The sequence below is a fragment of the Rhincodon typus genome, chromosome 27 (genome assembly GCF_021869965.1).
Source record: "Rhincodon typus isolate 14 chromosome 27, sRhiTyp1.1, whole genome shotgun sequence".
Taxonomy (NCBI): domain Eukaryota; kingdom Metazoa; phylum Chordata; class Chondrichthyes; order Orectolobiformes; family Rhincodontidae; genus Rhincodon; species Rhincodon typus.
This window is the reverse complement of record NC_063358.1, coordinates 20,544,652-20,569,005: the sequence shown is the minus strand read 5'-3', so window position 1 is coordinate 20,569,005 and position 24,354 is coordinate 20,544,652. Positions and strand designations below refer to the sequence as shown.

General features: G+C 41.2%; 1 protein-coding gene across 5 annotated transcripts in view; it reads left to right on the top strand.

Moving 5' to 3' along the window:
- Positions 1 to 15,321: 15,321 nt before the first annotated feature.
- LOC125486289 (S100P-binding protein-like) overlaps positions 15,322 to 24,354 on the top strand; it is a 53,164-nt gene continuing 44,131 nt past the window's right edge. For 2 of the 5 annotated variants that reach the window (XR_007264974.1, XM_048613212.1), the window contains exons 1-2: positions 18,065 to 18,196; positions 22,356 to 22,755. Coding sequence is in view for 4 of the 5 variants with exons in the window: in XM_048613212.1 (XP_048469169.1) it covers positions 18,159 to 18,196; positions 22,356 to 22,755 (438 nt within the window). In the remaining variant the exon portion in view is untranslated. Of the gene's footprint in view, positions 15,424 to 17,685; positions 17,848 to 18,064; positions 18,233 to 18,350; positions 18,411 to 22,355; positions 22,756 to 24,354 lie in introns of those variants that run through there. The other 3 variants (XM_048613215.1, XM_048613216.1, XM_048613214.1) reach the window with 3 other exon arrangements.

Sequence of the window (24,354 nt, the reverse complement as noted above, 5' to 3'; positions counted from 1 at the left end):
TCTACAGATCTGAAAGTTCAAAGATTCATAATCCTCTGAGTGAAGAAATTTACCAAATCTCGGTCCTAAATGGTAGATTCTTTATTCTGAGATCCAATTCTAGATGCCCTAGCTAGGGAAAACAGCTTGTCAGTAGCTGTCCTGTCAAGACACTCTGGGGAATTTACTCTGGTTCAAAGAAATGACCTAATTCATCTCAAACCAAGAAAATATAGGCCCTTCTACTCCATTTTCCTCAAAACAGCCCTCTGTCACCAAGGGTCAGGAGTTGTTCTAGTGAATCTTTCTTGCACTCAATTATGGCAAGTATATTATTCCATGCTTAAAGGGACCATAAATGTACAAGACTCCAGATGTGAACTCAAAGGCCCTGCCTAATTATGGTAGTATTTTTGTACTCTAATATTCTAAAGTTTTTTTTCAGTAAAAGCTAACTTATTTGCTGTCAAATTGCTTGTTCCACCTGGATGTTAACTTGGTCTGTGTACCATTTCAGCCCATGTGTCCCCCTCACCTCTTCACTTTCCCAAGTTTGCTAAAGTGGCAACACTAGTTGGATACATTGCACCTGATCCCCTCATTTACCATTTAGGGTTCAATCCCATGAACCCTAATTCTGTGCAATAATCTCTTGTGAAACCTTTACTTTGTTATAAGGCATTTCTCCCAGCCTCTGAACTCTTCTCTGTCATGTCTAGATTTTTCAAACATGATTTCATTTTCCAAAAAATGGAGTTGACTCTGGTGAATTGTATTCTGACTTTTGAGGTAGCCTATTATGGCATCCTTGATTTAAATTTAAGTATTTTCCCTACTATTAATGTCAAGCTAAATGGCCTATAGTTCCTCCTGTTCCCGTTGCCTCATTTTAATTAAGAGACTGGTTAAATTTTTATGGTAAATAAGCAACCTGAGTCGACTTTTATATCCTACGTCTGCATTTGGGCTTTGTTTAAATTTAGGACCATAGATTTGGACGTAACAATATCATTTAATACACCCTTGTTACATTCCTCTAGTTCCTCTATTTCCATTCTGTCCAAATTGTGATAATTGTTGGGGAATTATGAACTCCTACAGCCATTGTTTTTTCTCTTGTTATTCTTAGCTCCCCTCATTGACTCTACATCTTGATTATTTTCCTGGTCTAAGATTCTTTCTGTTGTTACCTTTCTCTAATCTTTTATGATCAGCATTTTCCTAGTTTCTTCTCCATTATATCTTTGTTTTTGTTTTTAAAATGTCATGTACTTTAGAATATTTAGTTTTTCCCATTTATAACCCTGCACCGACTTTACTAAACAAAAACAAAGTTGCTGGAAAAGCTCAGCAGGCCTGGCAGCATCTGTGAAGGATAAAAACAGGGTTAACATTCGGGTCCAGTTCTGAGGAAGGGTCACCGGACCCGAAACGTCAACTCTGTTTTTTTCCTTCACAGATGCTGCCAGACCTGCTGAGCTTTTTCAGCAACTTTGTTTTTGTTCCTGATTTACAGCATCCGCAGTTCTTTCAGTTTATGCAGAGTTTAGTAAATCTATTTTACTTCTCCATTTGACATTCCATTGCCTTTCAACAAGTGGTGATCTTGCAATTTCTATAAACAGACTGCTATGCGAAACCAGCATTTCATGTCAGCAATAAATTGAACATTACCTCATTTGAGAATATAGAGTAGTTAGCAAAAAAGCAAAGATGGCTGTCAAACTGGCTACCAACATATGTGAAAACATGCCCAGTGATATCAGATACTGGTGTTGGACGTCCCTAAGCCAGAAGGAATCTCTGCATGTGCTTCTGACATCACTGTGTTGTATGTGTAACCATATCACTCTGGTTGCATAAAACACATGGCCCTACTGAGGCCAAAGTTCCGTAGGTCAGGGAACTAGGCGCTGAGTCTGGGAGTCGGGGCCATAAATGCAAGTCTGTTTGTTTCTGTTTGCTTTTGTTGGGCTACACGGTATTCCTGGTTCAAGGGCGGCTATAGTGACTGACAGCAGGCCTCCCAAGCCAACTGAAATCTGCACAATACCAGCCAGGGCCTTTTTTGTTTTGCTTCAGCCTCCTATCCCCCTAAATATGTAGAGGCTGTCAGCAACATTTCCACAAATGAGAACAATTCAGAATGTAAGAACTTGATATGCAGCAATCAAGTTCGCTAATGCCCTTAAGAAAGGAAAGTAATTGCTCTGGCCTATATGGGATTCCTGACTCACAGCAAAGTGCTTGACTTTTAGTTGCAGGCAACTCAGCTGTACCAGACCTCTAAGAAAAATTCAGAAAGAAACAAAACTGGACGGACTACCTGGCACTGAATTAGACACCAGAAACGATAATGGCTTATACCACCATGTCGACCCTACAAGTCCTTACTAACATCTAGGGCCTTTAACCAAGGTTGGCAGAACTCTCACAACCAGTCAGGTAAAAGCTGACACAATTGTACTCACTGAATCATGCTTTATAGCCAATGTTCCACATACCACCATTACCACTCCAGAATATATTCTATACCACTGGTCAGACAAAACCAGCAGAGGTGGCATCCATAAGAGTCCTCCACTTTGATTCTGGACTCCACAAAGTCTCTGACAGCATAGCAAATGCCTTTGATAAAGTGCCACATCAAAGGTTATCGCAGAAAACAAAACCTCATGTATGGTACAACATATTGGTGTAGGCATAAGATTGGCTGCATAAAAGGAAACCTAGAGTAGGCATAAATGGATCACTTTTTGGTTAGCAAGTAGTAATGGGTGGTGAGCCACAGGGATCACGGCCGGGACCTCAAACTTTAACACCTTAAAACAATGACTTGGATGAAGGGCCCAAAGGTATGGTAGCTAAACTTTGCTGATGACACAAAGATAGGTGAGAAGGTAAGCTGTGAGGAAGAATCAAGGAAGCTACAAATGGTTATGGATTGCTTTAGTGAAGAGGCAAATATCTGGTAAATGCAGCATAAAGTGGGAAAATATGAAATTATTCATTCTGGCAGGAAGAATAAAGAAGTATAATACCTAAATGGGAAGTGATTACAGAGCTTTGATATGCAAGGGATCTGCATGCAATAGTTAATAAAATGCAAAATGTTAGTATGCAGGTTCAACAGTTAGGAAATCTTCTAGAATGTTATGGTTTAATGTGAGAGGAATTGAACGCAAGAGTGCTTCAGTTTACAATAGTGAGACCACAGCTGGAATACTGTGTATAGTATAGCTCTCCTTATTTAAGGAAGGATGTAAATGCATTGGAAGTAATTCAGAGAAGAATTACAGGATTAATGCCTGGAATGAGAAAGTTGTCTTTTGAGGAAAGGTTCGACATGATAGGCTTGTCTTTACTGCAATGTAGAAGAGCAAGAGGTGACTTAACTGAAGCACAGAGATCCTGAAGGGTGTCTATCTCCACTTGTAGGAAAATCTAGAACTAGGGTCCACTGTTTCAAAATAAAGATCTGCCCATTTAAGGCAGAGATATGAAGAAACTTATTTTCTCATAATGGGTAGTAAGTCGTTGGAGCTCTCTTCTGGAAAAGGTGGTGGAAACACAGCCTTGAACACTTTTAAGGCAAGAGGCTGATAGATCCTTGACAGTAAGGGGGTAAAACATCACTGGGGTAGGGAGGAATGTGTTTTAATTAGATGAGCTGTGATCTTATTAAATGGTAGAGTTGGCTCGGAGGGGCCCACTCCTGTTCCTAGTTAATATGTGTGTTTGCATAGGCAAGGAAACCTATTGATAACAATTATCCCCACCCTTCAACTTCAGCTTGGTAAATGTTATGTTGAACACTACTTGGAGGAACAACTGAAGCTAAGGGTTCAGAATTATATGCTGAGTAGGGACTTCAATGCCCACAACCAACAGTGCCTTGATAGTAGCCCAATTGACTGAGGTGGCCAAGTCCTGAAGGGAATATCTGCCAAACTGGCCTGCTGCAGGTGATGAGGGAATCAAGAAGAGAGAAAATCCTATCATACCTTGGCTAGATGAATCTATCTGTCACAGATGCACTTGTCCATGAGGAGTGACTACTGCACAGTCCTCGTGATGACAAATTCTCATAATCAAATTGATCATCCAGTCCATTGTGTTCTATGACACTACTACCCTACTAAACGGGATAGATTCAGAACAGTTCAAAAATGGACATCCGTGCGCCTCTGTGTGGGATCATCAAAACAGCCCACTTGATTTGCAACCCCATCAACTAGCTTAAATATTCACCCCCACCCCCCAATCCTCACCACTACCATCAAGTCACTGTGAGCAGCAGTGTGATAAACAAACAAGGTTTACTGCAGGAACTCACCAAGTTTCCTTTACCAGCACCTTCCAAAAGTACAATCTCCACCACCTAGAAGGTGAAGGGCAGGAGATGCATGGAAGAACCACTGCCTTTAAAGTCACATGCCATTCTGACTTCAATCCATAACTTTGTTCCTTCAACTGTCAGCGAATCAAAATAAGGGACACCCATTTCCAGCAGCACTGTGGAGGTCCCTACACTGGCTAGACAGCAACTGTTCAAGAAGATGGCTCATCACCTCTTCCAGGCAATTAGGGATTACAACAAATTCTGGCCTTGCCACTGATACTCACATCCTGTGAAAGAATAAAAAGAAAAGCCTTTGCCTCACGAACACTACCCTATCATAACATTTTGCCATTTTGCTTCAATAAAATGATCATAAAGCCTGTACTGCAATGCTGTTCCGATGGTTCGAGGTGAGTATCTAGTGTACTGCAGTGCCAGATGTTATCTGAATGGAGGAGGTCAACCAATCACTGGAGACTGAGATTGTTCGCATTTTTGCTTTTAGCATGTCTTACAGTCCAAAATCTACAATTCCCCTAACAGTCTTCCCCAGTCTTGCCGGTACCTGTGGGTGGAAACACACAGTGGTTGTAAATGGGGAGGGGTTGACTGTTCCTGTGTCAAAACTCCTGCTACCCTGTGGTAATATAATATCTCCCATCACCAATGTATGCCAAATCCAAGTGGGTAGTATCTCTGTAGGGACTGAAGGAGGACCATGCTGGTGGGATTTGCGTTGAGTATGAGAAATAGGATGCAATAATCCTTGTTTGGGGGTTGGAGGGCTCCTTCGCCAGGTTTACAGCAAAACGACAGTCAAAAATGATTAAGAGAATGATGGAGGATGGGCAGAACATACAGGGAGTCTTTGGAGAACAAAAAAACATTGGTGAATGGGTCAGAAGAAGGATAAGGAACAAAAGAGGCTAATGATGGGTGGCACGATGGCTCTGTGGTTAGCATTGCTGCCTCACAGCTTCGATTCCAGCCTTGAGTGACTTTCTGTGTGGAGTTTGCACATTCTCCCTGTGTCTGCGTGGGTTTCCATCAGGTGCCCCAGTTTCCTCCCACAGTCCAAAGATATTCAGGATAGGTGGATTAGCCATGGGAAATGCAGAGTTATGGGGATAGGGTGGGGGAGTGGGTCTGGCTTAGCTGCCCTTTGGAGGGTCGGTGTAGACTTGATGGGCTGACTGGCTCAATGTCTGTCTATATTTATCATCCCCACTTTACATTTGCAATTGTGCAGATGGGTTAATGTCAATATTGGTAGAAACCGTGAGTCAATAGTTGTGGTAGGTATTGATTCAGATCCATGCACCAAAGAAGGACAAATGTGTGAAGTGTGCCAAAAGAAGCAGCAATCAAATGTGCAGTGCACGAACTGTAGAAGGTTTGAACACTCACCAAGATGAGTGCTGGTCTTGACTGGGAGGTCAAGATGGTTAGGGCCAGAAACAAACTTCAGCAAAAAAAACCAGGGACAATAGTTTCTCACAGCAGATGAGGCTTGGAAGCTCTTTTGGAATCAGGCCAATGGGTAGCAATTGCCCTTCGGATCTTCCAGGACTAGGGGGATCTCCACATGTTTGTTGATGTGTTGTTAGATAGACCTGGATTTGCCAAGCACTCAAATGACAAGAACAGTGATTAGGATCTTAAAGCAAAACAGACTGAGGCTATTCCCTTGCAGGTGGTGGTGTTGTGGGGTGGGGGGTTGCCTAGTCATTCCTACTTGAATCTGGGTGTGTTGGACTGCAGAGAAATTTTTTTTTCATTCACAGAAATGTGGACATCATTGGCCAGGCCAGTATTTATTGCCCATCCCCAATTGCCCAGAGGGCAGTTGAGAGTCAACCACATTGCTATGGTTCTGGAGTCACATGTAGGCCAGGCCAAGTAAGGCTGACAGTTTTCCTTCCCGAAAGGACATTAATGCACCAGATGGGTTTTTCTGAGAGTCAGCAATGGATTCGTGGTCATCATTCGACTCTTATTCTCAGATTTATTTTTATTGAATTCAAATTCCATCATCTGCCATGGTGGTTTTGAACCTGGAACTCTGGATTAATAGTCTAATGATAACAGCACTGGGTCATTGCCTCCCTTTAAATATTATGGGAATGGATGCTTTAGCAAAATTGAGGCCCTTAATCAGGCTGTTGGACAGCAAAATCATAACACGAGCTCCACTTAAGAAGAATCCAACACCAATGACTTTATGATGCATAGCCACAGGAAATGAGGTCAAGCCAGAACCATGGCAGTACCATTGGCAATCAGTTGTCCTGTGCCAGCAAGTGAACAGAGTTTGTTCACAGCCCAAACACGAGTGCAAGAAGGTTAACGTGTTGCCAATCCACATTCCAGGACCAAAACACCCTCTGAAGAAACAACACTCCATTAAGCAGAAAGCACGGGAAGCAGTATGGAATATAGTACAGAATCTTGATGAGACAGAATAGAAACCAGATAGCACCTATCAATTGACTATTGATTATACAGCTTTAAATGAGGTCATGCACAAGGAACACCCATGAGTAGCCAGTACTGCTACAGTATTCAACTTTATGGTACAAATCACATGATCTTTTCAACGTTGAACATTACAAATAGATTTGGGCTAATTCACCAGATAAGGCATTGTAGGATTGATTTGCTTCACAGTAGGATGCCAACAGTAAATGGACCTGTCTGCCACCAGGGTTTCACAATAGCCCAGTTAACTTTCACTGTGTGATGAATGACAGGTTAAGCCATGCAAACCTAGGTAAGGCAGCACAGTGATCCGATACGTGGGCAATCTTCTGATTGCATCAGACTCTGCTAATGAACACAAAAGGAGTTTTCTTAAAAGTGGCTGTTTTCAAGGCCAACCCAGAGAAACTTCAGCTAGGGATGTGTAAAGTTCAGTATTTTGGTTATGTGATATCACAGAGTAAGTGGGAACCTCCCCACATCTGAAAGGAGGCAATGGAGAGGATGCTGAGACCTGAAGAGTGCCCTCGATATGACAGCTATGGGACTTTTTAACTACTGCAGAACATCTGTGGAGGACTTTGCTAAAATAGCTACACTCTGACACGAGCTGACAAAAGGTGAGATGGCATCACAGGTTCTGAATAAAGCATGGTGAGGAACAGGAATTAGGCCTTGAAACAAGCATTCAGCTGGGCACCAGCACTGGAATGACCTTGGATGGGGACGCCATTCCACCTGTATAACCAAATGAAGATGGATTTTACAGTGCTATGTTGGCTTAGGAGCATAGAGGTAGGATGAGGCCGGTAGGGTATTTTTCAGTGAAACAATCCCACATGGAAAGTGGAATGCCCTGGTGTGGAGTAGCAATTCACTGTGCACCCTGGACAGTGAAAGCCTGTGTACACATAGCAATGACAAGGAAGTTGCTATTGCACACAAAACGTACCATGGTGGAACTGCTCAACATGGGTAAACTGAAAACCATGTTTAATGGTAGGTGAACAGAGTCCAAAGCTTTGCTATTGCCAAGGGACAACTCAGTTGTAAAAGTCTGTGACTCCAGGGGAGAACTTGCTAATAGTGGGGGAAGAACATGTCATTAAATCAGAGCATAATTACCTGCACAAAATGAATGAGGAAAGCCTGACAACTGTGGGAGAAAATTAATTAGAAGATATAGACTTGTCCCTATTTGTAGATGGTTCCCATGGTCCCTATACAAAGATGGGTTGTTGTCAATGGAGAAAGACAAATCAGTGGCAGGACAAATTGACAGAGAATCTTTCAGCCCAGGTTGCGGAACTGATAGCCTTAAAGGAGGCTTTCCATATAGTAGTGGGCAAAAGAGCTAATATTTAAACCAATTTGAGATATTCCTTTGAAGTGGTACATAATTATATGGCTGTGTGGAGCTGGACAGGTTAGGGGCAGGACAGGTTAGGAGCAGGACACATACACATGAATCAAGGAATTAGCGAAGGATGTGAAAGTGCCATTTAAGGCAGCAATAATAAAAGTCCAAATGCATCCGAAGGTGGAGACCCCATTGAATGGGGCAACCAGGTGCTAAGGATACTGCAACAACTGATCTGGGGTATCAGATGGCTGCAGCAGCAATCGGACCCGAGGAGGAGAATATAGTTAAGTTGCACAGAGACATTAATAAAGAAGAAAGATGTCATTGCAAAAGTTAGGGGTTAGTTAAAGGTAGAAATGAGATTTAGCAAAAGGATGGGAAGATAATTGCATCTCTATGTATCAGCAGGATATTGGATGAAAATACATCAGAGAGCTGCCCACCATGGGAGAGAGGATAGGTTAGGGAGAATGGGCCAGAGCTGGTGGTGGTAAGGACTAGGAAGAGATGTCACGAAACATTGCCAGCAATGCCTGACATGCTTGCAGCACAACACAGGAAGATCCATTAAAGTCCATACATCACATCAACCTCAACTGAGGCTGTCATAGGAATAGGTGTACATAGATTTGATGGGTCATCTTCCACCGAGTAAACAATATTGTTTATTCATAATCAAACAACTTAATAGATGGGTAGAAGTGTTTCCGGCATGGTACTGTTCAGCTGTAACTGTTGCTTGGAAAATGCTAAAGGAGATGATTCTCCAGTGGGGTATACCAATATAGATAGATTTTGATAGGGGTACATTGTACAGGGAAAGAGATTAAGGAAGTTTGTAAATAGCTGGGTATAAGACATAAGTTCCACATGATCTATCACGTGCGACGTTCAGGCATGGTCGAACAAATGAGCAGAACTCTGAAGAAAGTGCTGGCGAAGGCCATTCAGTACACAGGCGGGCTAGATGGATTTGTTACCCAGTATCCTGATGGGACTCAGGGCAACACCCAGCTGCATGACTGGATTGACTCCATATGACTTGATCACAGGAAAAGTTATGAGACTGCCAGGAAATGCTGTAAAGGGGACTTAGGAGGTAGGACTGATGAAACACAGAGGGAATCAATTCATGAGGGAACTGTGCAACAGCTGTGACAGGAGATTAGAGACAATCAATTTCTGCATGATATCACAATATGAAGGCAGAGATGACAGTAGAACAGTCTGATGTATCTAGTATGGGAGATAAAATAATGGTCAGAGCAGCTTCTAAAATACCAGGGTGGGCATATGGTGTCGGAGTCATATGAGGTGACAATGACCATTGATACATGTGCTTGCATAGACGTAAAAGGAAAAAGGGAAATGGACACAGCTCAAGAGATATCATTCTACAGACTAATTCAACTTTTAATCCTGATTCTATACTGTACCTGAAAGAAAAATATATAGAACAGATGTAATGATCATAAACAACTAATGAGCCACTTGGTGAGGACTGGAAATGTGTTTCCAGTCACAGGATAAGTATCATGAAGACACACAGTCTATTAAGCCTAATAATTAGGATGATCATTATAAACACATCTAATTCAGTCCACATTCCTGGAGGACAGCTGTCTAAGACATACAGAAGAGTGGTGATATCTGGGGAGGACAAAGTGACTGCAGCCCAAGATGCATCAGAAGATGACAGCCATCAATCTCATGGGCTGTTCCCAGGGCCACAACTGGATGAGGAGGCTCCAGGTTTGGTGTTTATCTGGTGTATTGATGTAAAGGAGATAACTACTATCGGTGTCCCATTGAATAGGCAGGAGTGTATCAATTGCCCCTTGACATTTCCAGTCTGATGTTCACTGAGGCATCGGCAAGGGACACGCAGATTCAGGATGAGCCTGGGAACAATATAACATTGACACCTTGATTAAGTGTACGTGTTTGGGAGGGAATAGTATTTACCAAATATGGGTGCGCTGACTCAATAAAGACAGGATCAGACCTTGATCTGAGGATGGATAACAGGAAACTTCTTCTTTGCCAACTTGCCTCCCTCTATGAATGAGTACCATATTTCCACAAAGAGAAGCTCATGAACCAAAGATATTACAATGCTCTGAAATGGTTTTTGGCCCACCAAATGGACTTGTGCTAATTAATGATGAAGACCTTGCATGATAATGTATACCATGAGCTGATACCTAAACCTGTCTGATATAACCCTGCCTGTATGATGCTCGATCATACTCAAAATGCAGCTTACAACCTTAATGGGTCAGTTAATGGTGGAAATGACTCAGCTAAATAGTGGAACATGGCCACTGACCCATAGAAGGAGCAGGCCAAAATGTGTCTGATAAATTATACCATGACAGTAACAAATAGGAACATAGGAACAGGAATAGGCTGTTCAGCGCCTCGAGCCTGTTCTGTCATTCAATGAGATCATGGCTGATCTGTGGCCTAACTGCATATAGCTGCCTTTGGCCCATAGTCCTTGATATCTTTACTTAACAAAAATTTATCTCTCTCAAAAGGAAAATTAACAACTGATCTAACATCAACTGCCATTTGTGGAAGAGACTTCCAATCCTCTACCAATATTTGTGGTTGTTAATGCAGCATGATTTTGTATGTAGAAATGCTTTGTACCATCTCTCCTGAACAGCCTGGCCCTAATTGTCAGACTATTCCCCTTATTCTAGAATCTCCAACCAGTGGAATAGTTTAGCTTTACCTACACTATCTTTTCCTGTTAATATCTTGAAGACTTCGATCAGATCACTTCTTAACCTTCTAAATTCTGGAGAAAACGGGCCTAGTTTATATAATTTCTCCTCATAACTTAACCTCGGAAATCCAGGTATCATTCTTGTAAACCTATGTTGTGCTTCCTCCGAGGCCAATGTATCCTTCCCAAAGTGTGTTGCCCAAATCTGCTCACAGTACTCCAAGTGAGCTCTAACTTCGATAATTAATTTAATTGATTTAGCTATTGTGGACCAAAAGATCTGAGCACTAAGTTCCCAGCTTAAGGAAATTTTAAGAAAGAGGCAAGGAATTTAGGATATCTATTTAGACACAGGCATGAATAATACAAAGCGTGACCACTTGCTGGACAGTCATGCAGACAGCACTAATAAATTGGTAGAGATGGGTAAACACATTTCAGACGATGCAAGTAGGGATAATGTTTTCATTATGTTTGGGTCATGAATATTCAAATGAACACAGGAAAAGTTGAGACAAATTTATGAGAATATGGTTCGTTTACGAATAACAAATACTCATCTTCTTAACCTTTCCCAACACAGCCATGGTTTGACTGGTTGAAAGCTCAGGGATTTTACTTGTGTATTTAGAACTGATGCTGAAACGTATAGTAAATAATCATACATTATTTGGTATTGTCTTATTGATCCTGTCATACCTAAAATGACACCCAGCAGGCCATTATACAGGATGGGAAACAGAGGAATAATTAGGGAAATTGTTATGTCAGATATTGCAATACAGTACAATAGAGATTCAGGGTAGTACAGTTAGTAGTAGCTTAGAGAGAGGTACAGGTCAGGAATCTTTCATCCAAAAACATTGGGGCCAGCAGTTTTTCAGTTTTCAAATGATCCAAATACATATTGATTCGTTTAAGTCTGTTCGGGTCTTTTGGGGAAAAAAAAAACTTTGCTTGGCCTGAACGTATCTAAAAAAGTGAAAATTTTTTACAAAGGACCCAAAAGGACCTGAATTCGGGCCTTTGGAAAAACTTTGTTGTTAGGTCTGTTTGGGTTAAGCAGAGTGTTTTTACAAAGGGCTCAAATTTACCATTTCTACAGGTCTCTTCAGGTCTGCTTCTGAAAAGATCTTCGGTTTTTAGGTCTTTTCCATTTTTGGACATGCGGTTGAAGGTTACCTGAGCTGTAATAGAGAAGCTAATTCAGTCAAAATGTCCTTATCCGATATATTGTAAGTGGCAAGTTGCGGATTCAATGGTACAATTAATTGTGTGATGGAGATGATATGAACAGCAAAAGAGCCAACACCGATTGCATACATGAGTGATGGGAGATTTGGTATCACCACCTGACAGCAGGAGTTTCGTTACAAAAACAAACAATCCTGTCCCATTTACAAACACCCAATCTGCATCTACCCACTGGTCCCAGCAAGTGTGGGGAAGGAAGAACTGCTTGAAACATGTAAAAGAAAAGTAGTTACTGTCCAAGACGAGGAAAGTACGAAAGACAATTTGACATAGTACCTAGGCCAGTTCGCCTATGTTACCCCACATTTGCCCAAACACCTCACCCTGATCTGAGATGAGACACGGTAATTGTATCAGAGATACTACACAATTCAGGAGCAGATTCAGGCCTTAGCCAGTGACACTGAATACGTAGATACCACCACCTGGTGGGAGGAACTATGAACTTGGAGAATGAAAATACAGATACGTCCGTGGATTAGAATTATCTCCTATGACCCTACTCATTTTACATCTACCATGTCTCAGTTATTACACCTGGAGATCATACAGAAGATAATGGTGAGAATTCAGAAATTAGGACAACAGGGCTAGGAATCTAGACCGAACAACCAAATATTACAGATGGTTAACTTGTTGCCTTTACAACACAAAGCTGGATACCTAGCCAGTGTCGGTTGGTGATGGTGCAAAAAGGAAAAGGACATCATCACCATATTGACTATTTTAGACTTAGGCGAAGGACTTAAACAGGGATACAGTTAGGGAAAATTTAGATTTTAGATTGTAAGGGTTAAATGATACTTTCACACTTAAAAACTAAAAGCTGGTTTAAACTTATCTTTGAGTGAAATTTATACGTCCCATAGGCTAGGGCCAGCAGGTTATCTGTAGTATCTACGTGAACAGGAGGCAACATTCTAAAAAGGCCTTAATTGATGCTAAAAATTGCAGGATGCTTCACAGGAATGTTATCCTATAAAATGGATCACATAAAGCAAGTTCTGTGATCTGTTTATGAATACTGAACAATGATGGCAAATATGTTTGCTGATATTTTGGAAAGCATACAAAATACATCTAATACTAAAGGAATAAAACATCCATCACTGTCAGCACAAATGTTGCAACTACTAACAAATGATACCCCATGAATTTACTAGGTTAGAAAATCTAAATTTTAAGAAGGTTGGCACAATCCTCTTCCTACGTAAGTCCAATTGTGAAGTGCTTTGCGAAGAAAAGCTCTTTTGTAGCAATGATTGCTTTCAACCTGAAGAGTGGTAATTTTCATTTTTGATCTGCGCTAGTTACAAGGGCTAAATAAACATCAAGCTTCTGCACTGGAGAAAACAGATCCTTGATGGTAGATAGATGATGAGCTTCTCCATTCCTCTATATAAAGTCCCATACAATCATTCCAGACATGTGGAATTGCAAGACAGATGTTAAAGGTTAAAAGAGTATAGAAATTGACTGCTGCAAAAATGCTATGACTTATAAAGGTTGAAAAGTTAATTCTTTGCAAGAAAAAGATTGAGACGTAATTGCCAGCCAAATGTATCTAGGATGGTCATGGATTTAGGTTTTAGCATTTAAGTAGTTTAAGTTTGTAGCAGCACCAAGTTGTCTAGTTGAAAGTACATGCCATGAATATGGCAAGGGAAATGTTGGAAGCAAATCAAAATGATTTGCAAATACCATTAAATAGAGACAGAACTTACCTTCAAGAATGTCTGATAGAAATCAACAGTACTGGTAGTTGCTGACCTGTGGTGTATTTTTTTCTAGCAGCTATATTTTTAATTTTAATTATATCTACTTTTTGATTTGGAGTTCTGTAAAACAAATATAGTGATTGCAGAATGAATCCATTGAACAAAAGAAAGTGAAAAGGTTGGGTAGGACCACTTTTGAAATGCCTCTTGGGTTTATAATGGGGTTAGTGGGATCTGGATATCAGCAGAATTTGGTTGTACAATTTATGGGTAGATAACCTGAACCATTCAGTGGGATATATATGGTTTATAGTTTATTCTAGATAGTTTATTTAAGTTTAGGCCTTAAATGAAATTTCCAGTTGTTGAAGAATGTACAACAGAAATTTTGCTCTGCGGCACAGTGGCTCAGTTGTTAGCACTGCTGCCTCACAGCGCTAGGGACCCATGTTTGATTCCAGTCTCGGCAACTGTCTGTGTGCAGTTTGCATGTTCTCCCCCTGTCTGTGTGGGTTTCCTCCACGTGCTCCGGTTTCCTCCCACAGTCCAAAGATGTGCAGGTTAGGTGGATTGGCCATGCTAAATTACCCATAGTGTTCAGGGATGTCCAGGATAGGTGGACTAGCCATGGGAAATGCAGGGTTATGAGGATAGGGTGGAGGTGGGTCTGGATGTGATGTTCTTTGGAGAGTCAATGTCAGCTCAACGGACCAAATGGCCTGTTTCCACACTGTAGGGACTCTATGGATTCTATGATTTATTTTTCTTGGCAACTGAGAGGGTTCTGTGTGTTCCCAACAACTTTTCTCTTCATTTCAGATGTCCAGCAGTTTCAGTTCTTTTTCTCTTGCTTGTTGAAGTTGTCTGTGTAAAAATGCTTTTATTTGTTGTGGATTAAGGTTCATTTGTGTGGCAATACCCATTGCAATACCTGATTTTTACTCCATTAATTTTTTTTTCATTCACTGGAGTGGGCAAAATTTATTGTCTAGAAGGCAGTTGCTGTAGGCCTCAGGTCACATGTAAGCCAGACCAGGTAAGGATCGCAGTCTCCTCTCTAAAGGAAATTAGTCAACCAGATGGGTTTTTCAGACAATTGACAACAGTTTCATGCTCATCATTAGACTCTTAATTCCAGACTTTTATTGAATTCAAATTGTACCACCTGCCAATGACAAGATTCAAACCGAGGTCCCCAGAACATCATCTGAGTCTCTGGATGAATATTGTAGCGCTAATACCACTAAGCCATTTCCTCCACAAAATAACCAACACTTTAGTATAAACAAGAGACATGTTTATGACAGGACAGATGGACCAATTCTCCCAGACTGTCTGGAAGCAATTCTCCATTGCTATCCTGTTGCACCACTCTTTCCCAGTGAGCCGTTTTATTAGAGAATCTGGTAGTAATAAGTACGTGCAAATGAATGAAGCATAATCTGTTCCATGTTTCACATTGATTCCACTAGATGCAGGAGCAACTAATATCATATTGGTGTCAACAATGACCAGTTGGTGCAAAGAGCCCTAGAGGAAAACCTGAGAATCCTTTGTAAGTACAACTGTGTTCAGGCCTCAGAAGCCTCAAGTGGTGACCTAAGTTGGACAAATTCCAGGTCCAGCTTACATTGAGTCTGTCTCCCTAACTTCTTCAACCACTGCAATGTCTTCTGGAGAATGGAAACGTGTCTCCTGTATTTAAATTATCTCATGTCTGAAGTGTGGCCTGGTTTAGTGGAGCATCCCTGAGGGAGAGGAGTCTTCAAATCAAGGTCCCTAGTGGAAGGTCTAAATTAGAAATTTCCCATGGTAATTTAAAAGTGTTTGTACCAGAGCCTGTAATAATGGTTAAAATGTATTTTGATGCCAATGCTGTTTGTTGATTATCTTGACATAATTTCTTTCATTCAGAGCTACTGAATGCAAAAATAATCGAATTAGAGTTCTTACAATGATCTAATTTCGTTACTTCACCAATCAAATTGTTTACTGGTGCCTTTGAGTCTGCTGCCTCAGTAGTTGGATACAGATTTGGAAGGAGAAGAAACTGCAATTGACAAACTGATGCCATGAAACAAGTACACTTCCACTTACATTCATTCATTTTGTATTTTTTCATTCCCCATCCATTCTTTGCTCCTCTATCTTATTCCTTATCATTCACTTTCTCCTTTGTACTTTGCATCAAATCCAGTTTACATATTATCAGTGTTCATTGACTGTTATTGGCTCCTGGTCAAGCAACAATTCAATTTTAACATTCTCCCCTTGACTAGAAATTGTTCGATGGGCCTCATCCGTTCCTAATCTCTGTAATCAATTTCAGCGCCACAACATTCTGGCTTCTTGAGTATCCCTAGATTCGCTGGTGACTCAAAGATAGGTAGTAAAGTAACTTATGAAGAGGACACCCCAGAGGGGTTAAAAAACAGTAAAACCTGTGAATAATACATAACGGTCCAACTTATCTGGTATATTTCAAAATGCAGTTCCAATACAATCAGTGTTAACTTTCAAGCATTACTGTTGTTTTTCCCTCTGTGTTAAGGCAGCTGCAAGAAGATATAGATAGAGTAAGTGAATGGGCAAAGATGTGGCAAATGGAAAATGATTTAAGAAAATGGGAAACTGTCAATTTGCTTGGAAAGTGATAAAGAAGCATATTATCTAAATGGTGAGTGAGCTCAGAGATGCAGAGGGATCTGGGTGTCCATGTGCATAAATCATGAATGGTTAGTATTCAGGTACAGTAAATAATTAGAAAAGCTAATCGAATGTTATAATTTATCACAGGCAGAACTGAATGCAAAATTAGGGAGGTTTTACTTCAATTATACAGGACACTAGTGAGACCATGTATGGAGCATGTGCACAGGATTGCTCACCTTATTTCAGGAAGGATGTCAATGCATTGGAGCAATGCAGAGAAGATTACAGGACTAATACCTGGAATGATGGTGGTGATGGGGGAAGGTGGGGGGTGTAGTGGTTGTCTTATGAGGAAAGATTGTCTAACCTAAACTTGTAGGCAGTGGAGTTTAGAGATAATATGATTGAAACAACTAAGATAGGGATCTTGACAGACTGGATTTGGAGAGGATGCTTTCTCATCTGGGAAAATCTAAAATTAGGGGTCATTGTTTCAAAATAAAGTGTTGACCATTTACAACAAAGATGAGCTGTTGTTTTTTTCCTTTCTCGGGGGTAGCAAAGTCTTTGGAAGCCTCTTCCTGACAAGGTAGTTGAAGCAGAGTCCTTGAATATTTTTAAGATAGATCTTTGTTAAGCAAAGGGGGTGAAAAGTTACCAGTTGTAGACAGGAATGTGGATTTGAAGTTACAATCAGATCAACTCTACTAAATGACAGAGCAGGTTTCAGGGACTACTCTTGTTCCTAACTCTTATGTTCGTATAGGTTCATTCCTTCATTGGTGATATACCTGGAGTTACCTGTGCCCTATGAGAACTGGATTTCCCTTCCTATAGATTTCTGTCACTCTATGTTACATTTCCCCTTCTCGGTATTCTTTAAATCCTACCTCCTTTACCAAAATTTTAGTCATGTGACCTAATATATCTTAGACCAGCATTTTGTTTTGTAATGTACCCGTGAAGTGTTTTGGAACAATTTATATTAAAATATGTTGTTCATTTCACAGTTTTGTTTTACTTATGAAATTAAAAATCCCTCCACTGCAGATAAACTTATTTTCTATCTCTCTAAACTAACAGGAAGTTGTATTTATAGCACCTCCAGATGTCATAAAAGTGCTTGACAGCCAATGAAATACCTTTAAACTGTGTAACCAATCACTGTCACTTCAATGATAGAGTCTGGCTAATACTGGTGTAGCCTTTTTTTTAGTAACTCGCAGGCAGCAGATTTAACTATTTATACACGTAAATAGTTTTATAATCACAAACCTCACTCAACAGGGATTCCTCAGTTTACCATCAAGACCTTTCGCAGAGTGAAGTATGTTCACTTCTTAGAGGGTCATCAACACGGATAACATGTCTAAACTAAAGTTCATGTCTCCCTCCAACTCAGAGAACAGGATCCATGATAGAGGTTACAAGTGAGGACTGCATGAGGAGCCTGGCAACACCAGAATGCAGACGCTGTGGGCCGAATGGCCTAACACCCTTGTCTATGGGTTGCGTGCGCAGCCTGCAGTCGCTTTGAACGGGGCAAGTTGGAAGCAGTGGTATTAAGAGAGTTAGTTACTGTTTTTTTAAAAGATTAGGACGAGGTGAAAGTAAAACCTGGAGGTTCCAGTGCTCATTATGTGTTGGTCGGTGAAAGTCTTTGGAAAATTCGCCAGGTTTGGTGTGCTTTATGCTAATGTAGAAATATCCTGGTAGGTGTCTTTCGTTGTGCTAGTCGGTAGCTTAAAGTGTGAATCAACATTTTGTAAGGTTTGTAAAAACTTAAAACATCTGGAAATTGTTGTTTCTCCCACCTCTAATAATATGCAGCTGCCTGAATGATATGTAATGAGCCGAATTTGAACTCCGAGCCATTCTGCAACTGAGTGGGTAAGAAAAGATTCTGTTCACAGAGGTACAATAATGTTATTGTGACCTGGGAATTCACCTCATTGAGTGTCTCCTACAGGTTTGACAGTGTAGTTCACCCACGAAAAGAAAGAGTTTTGGAGCCGAAATGGGGGGGAAAGAAAACGAAATAACTGCAGTTCTGAGGAAGGGTCTCTCGACCCGAAACGTTAATTCTGATTTCTCTCCACAGATGCTGGAAATCAGAAACACAAACAGAATTTTTTTGGAAAAACTCAGCAGGTCTGGCAGCATCTGTGAAGAAAAATCAGAGTTAACGTTTAACACTGATGGTAGCTGGAAATGTTTGGTATTTGTGCAGAAGATACGTGGAGAGAAGAAGGAGGAGTAAACAATAGGTGGAGATGGAGCCTGGAGAGAGAGAGGGGGAGAGAGAGAGAGGGAGAGAAAGAGAAAAAAACACATTTGGATAATGAAGAGCCGAGGAAAATGAATAGCTGCTAATGGATAGTGTGTGGTTGCAGACCATATGATGACAAGGCCTGATGTCTGGGGGTGAGAGTGGGGGAAAGTGCTCAAGCCCTAAAATTGTTGAACTCGATGTTAAGTCCAGAAGGTTGCACAGTTCCCAAGCGGAAAATGAGGGGCTGTTCTTTCAGCTTGCACTGAACTTTGCTGGCGCACTACAGCAATCCTGAGACACAGATGTTGGCCAAGTAACACAGTGGTGTGTTGACGTGGCAGGCAACTGGAAGCTTGGGGTCTTTTTTGCGTGCAGAACGTACATATTCTGCGAAGCAGTCACCCAGTCTGCACTTTGTTTCCCCATTGTAGAGAAGACCACATTGTGAGCAGTGAATGCAGTAGACTAGATTGAGTGAAGTGCAGGTAAAGCACTGCTTCACCTGGAAAGTATGTTTGGGCCCTTGGATACTGGGGAAGGAGGAAGTAAATGGACAGATGTTACACCTTTGCCAGTTGTAGGGGAAGGTGTGTGAGCTGTGGGGATGTGTTGGGAGTGAAGGAGGAGTGGGCCAAGGTGCCCAGGAGTGAATGGTCCCGTGGAAGGCTGATAAATGGGGGGAGAGGATTATGTGTCTGGTGGTGCCAGCCCGATGGAGGTGGCGGAAATGGCAGCTAATGATCCTGTGGATGTGGTTGCTAGTGGGATGGTAGGTGAGAAAAAATACAAGTTTGGAATATGGAGCATACTGAGCCTTTGAGATTAGCATGGGTCAAATGACCAGTCCTAGTACAAGATAAAAAAAAAGTCTCAGTATTTGTATATACATTTTTAACTTCTTTCATTTAATAGGACTTTGAATGTGGTCCTTGATATGGCTTGGGATTTAAAGGTAACACAAGTGAAATTATTACTTGACAGGAATAATTTGCAGGACTATTAGGGAAAGAGTAGCAGTAGTGAGTTGCATCATGCCTCCAGTTGATTCTGTGCATAAAGCAGAAGCTCATTGTGTAGGCAGTAACGTACTAGTTAGTACGTTAGTAAAGGTTAACAGAAAACAGTGTGCATGGGTGGGACTTTTTCAGATTGGCAGAATGTGATGAGTGGCGTCCTGCATGGATCTGTGGTGGCCATCAATGTTTTACAGTTTATGTTTGTGACTTAGCTGAGGGCAACAAAGGCATGGTAGCTAAATTTGCTGAGGGCAACGAAGGCATGGTAGCTAAATTTGCAGATGACACAAAAATAACTAGGAAAGGATGGTGTGAAGATGAACTACATTTCTCAGCCTGCAACCTTAAGTGAATGGGCAAAAATCTGGCAGATAGAGTATAATGTGGGAAAATGTGAAGTTGTTCAGTTTGATAGGAAGAATAAAAAGGCAATATTATTTAACAGAACAACTGCAGAACTCTGAGATACAGTAGGATCTAGGTATTTCAGTGCATGAGTTACAAGTTAGTATGTAGGTACAGTAAGTGATTAAGAAAGCTAATGAAATGGTATTCCTTATGTCAAGAGGAATGAAACATGAATGTCAGGATATTAAGCTTCAGTTACATGGGACATTGGTGAAACTACATCTTGAATCGTGCAAGTCTCCTTGTTTAAGGTCGTATGTTGGCAGTTTCAGAGAAAGTTTGCTAGATTTATATACAGAAAGGGCAAGTTGGCTTAACAAGAAAAGTTGAATTGGCTGGGCTTGTTTCCACTTGAGTTTTTAAGTGTGAGGGGTGACTTGGTTGCCAAATCCATTTGGGATCTTTATAAGGTAGTCATGGAAAGGATAGTTCCTTTTTTGTCGGAGTCCAGATCTGGAGGACAATATTTTAAAATTAGAGTTTGCTCATTTAGGACAGAGATGAGGGAAATTTATTTGAGGGCTGTGCAACTGTGGAATTCTCTGCTTCCTGAGGCAGGACTGTTGAATATTTTTAAGACCAGGGTAGGTTCTTGTAAGGCAGAGGAATTAGGGTTATGGGGGTAGATCAGAATGTGGAATTCAGAACACAAACAATTTAGCCATGATTTTATTGAATCAAGGAGCAGGTTTGAAAGGCTGAATAACCTAATTCTGCTTTTAAATTTATCCATGTTTTGGCTTCATTTAGTCATAGAATCATAGAATCCCTACAGTGTGGAAACAGGCCCTTCGGCCCAACAAGTCCACACCGACCCTTAGAGATCCCACACAGACACATCCCCCTATAACCCACCTAATCTACATATCCTTGAACACTACGGGCAATTTAGCATGGCCAATCCACCTAGCCTGCACATCTTTGGATTGTGGGAGGAAACCGGATCTTTAATCCATTGCTCTATTTTTAATCCATATCCCTTGATCAGTGTGTGACATGGGGTAAGAGTGGGACAGATTTTACAATTAAGGATGTAAATATGAATCTAAAGGAATCAGATGATTATAATATTGATACTGCCATTTCACCTGTTATGAAATGCGATGCAAATAATTAGTTGATAAAATACTGAGCATCTAAATGTTCGTGACAATCTGTTCTATTTGTCTTTCCCCAAATACATTAAATTGACCTGAAAGCTGCCTTTGTTATTGATTTTTTTTTTTCTATTCATTTTTGTGGGATGTGGGAGTCGCTGGCTGGCCAGCATTTCTTGCCTATCCCTAGTTGCCCTTGAGAAGGTGGTGGTGAGCTGCCTTCTTGAATCACTGTATTCCTCCTGCTGTGAATCGACCCACAATGCTATTGGGGAGGGAGTTCCAGGATTTTGACCCAGTGACAAGAAGGAACAGCAATATATTTCCAAGTCACGATGGTGAGTGACTTGGAGGGGAACTTGGAGGTGGCGGTGTTCCCATATATCCACTGCCCTTATCCTTCTAGATGGAAGTAGTCGTGGGTTTGGAAGGTGCTGTCTGAGGATCTTTGGTGAATTTCTGCAGTGCATCTTGTAGATAGTACACACTGCTGCCACTGAGCGTCGGTGGTGGAGGGAGTGAATGTTTGTGGATGTAGTGCCAGTCAAGCGGGCTGCTTTGTCCTGGATGGTGTCAAGCTTCTTGAGTGTTGTTGGGGCTGCACTCATCCAGGCAAGTGGGGAGTATTCCATCACACTCCTGACTTGTGCCTTGTAGATGGTGGGCAGGCTTTGAGGTGTCAGGAGATGAGTTACTCGCTGCAGTATTCCCAATTTCTAGCCTGCCCTTGTAGCCGCTCTGTGTAATGTGGTGAGTCCAGTTGAGTTTCTGGTCAATGGTAGCCCCCAGGATGTTGATAGTGAGGGATTCAGTGATGGTAACACCGTTGAATGTCAAGGGATGGTGGTTAAATTGTCTCTTATTGGCCATAGCCTGACATTTGTGGGGCATGAATGGCACTTGCCACTTGTCAGCCCAAGCCTGGCTATTGTCCAGATCTTGTTGCATGTGAACATGGACTGCTTCAGTATCTGAGGAGTCACGAAAGGTGCTGAATGTTGTGACATGCAAACTAGTTATTTATATGATGTGTCATCAACAGATTTCACTGTATGGTGGAGCAAGAAGCTAATCCAAGTCTCAATCCTGAAGAGCGTAATCGCAGTTCTGTTCGTGGAAGGGGTGACATGGAAAACTCAGATCTTCTTTATCACTTATCCCATGAGGAATTTGCTTTGTTCAGCCAAGCACCAACTTCTGGAAGTGGAAGAGTTAATGAAAGAAACCATGCAGGAAATGGAGCAGATCTGGGCAAAACACTCATAGCTAAGTCAGCGAGCCACTCACCAAATTTGCTGAAAGATCACAATAAATTAATGTTGTGCGAACAAAAGTTTTCTGAAAGAGTTGTAACGTTCTTTGGAGAAAAGGCCAAAGATGCTAATGGGAAAGAAAATGTCAGCTTTCCTGTACACCGTGGCAATGCAGTCAAGAAACGAAAGGTAAGTGAGCCATAATGCTTTCCTTGTGTCATTGAGTGAGATTTTCCTGTGGGTTATTCAGTGAATTTGTGTAGCACAGCTGAAATGATCGATCGAACGAACATGAACACGCAGTTCATTGTGTGTCTGTCTACAGTGTGAGACTATTAAACTGGCATTGTACAAAGCAGTTGATTTAGAACACAATCATTGGCTTAAGTAATATGATGGACGATCTTGTCTTCAATTTGATTGGTTTTGTGCTTTAGGTCCAAATCCATTGGATCCTAAACTAAGGTAGTCTGTCTTTAATATGAAAAATACAATTTCAACTCATTTATATTGCGAGTGAATGATTATGGAAAGATAAAATTTTGCTCATAATACATATTAAGCGTGCTGACATTCTTCTTTGCTTGCCTCTCTAGTTTAATTCTACTCTCCTCTGTACACTTTCTCGTGTTAAGGATTTTGTGGTCATATGAGTGCACACAAGTATGAATTAGGAGCAGAAATAGACCACTTGAGCCCTCAAGTCTGCTCCGTCATTCAATAAGATCATGGCTGATTGAACTACTCCACATTTTTGCCTACCTGTGAAAACGTTTCACCCAGTTCCTTAGCAAGATCTTATCTACCTCCATGTTAAAAATATTGGTGATCTCTGCTTTCAACACCTATTTTAAGACAGAGTTCCAGAATAAACTATTTGACTCTCTGAAAAATACACTCCTCATCTCTGTCTTAAATGTGTGACACCTTATTTATTAACAGTGACCTCTAGTTTCAGATTCTCCCACAAGAAGAAACATCCATTCCAAATCACCCTGTCAAGATCCCTCAGGATCTTCTAAGTTTCAACCAAGTTGCTTCTTGCCTTTCTAAGCTCCAGTGGATACAAGCTTAATCTGCCCAGCTTGTCCTCCTAAAACAACCCCCATATTCTAGGTATTAGATATAACACAATGTGGACCTAGAGGAACACAGCAGGCCAGGCAGCATCAGAGGAGCAGGAAAGTTGACATTTCAGGCTGGGACCCTTCTTCAGAAATGGGGAACGGGAAGGGAGCTCGGAAATAAATAGAGAGAGGAGGGGTGGGGCTGGGAAAGGTAGGTAGGATGGTGATAGGTGAGTGCAGGTAGGGAGTGGTGGGGATTGTTCAGTGAGGTGAGAGGGACGGATTGGTGGGAGAGAAGATGGACAGGTTGTGTCAGGTCAAGGAGGTGGGGATGAAACTATCTGTATTCTAGATATGAGTCTTTTTACAGCTCATTGTGGAAAGTGATACTCAAGCACCACTTCTGCCAGGGTCATCACAAACATTAAAGATTTAATCAAATTACTCAGTCTCCAATTTACCAGCCTGATGGGCTGTTTAGTAGAAAACACTGACCAGGTTTTGTACTTAACGTGAACTATTATTAATTACAAATAAATCAATCACAAGCAAACAAAAATATGAGTTGTTACATATAATTCTACTAAGCTCTAAATCCCTCCTTAAACACCCACACAGACATACAGACAAACAAACAAGCATGGATGTTCTGGGTGGAGGGAAAGAAAAACTGTGAAAACATACTTTAGTAGCACTAGTCTACAGTATTTGACGAGATCCC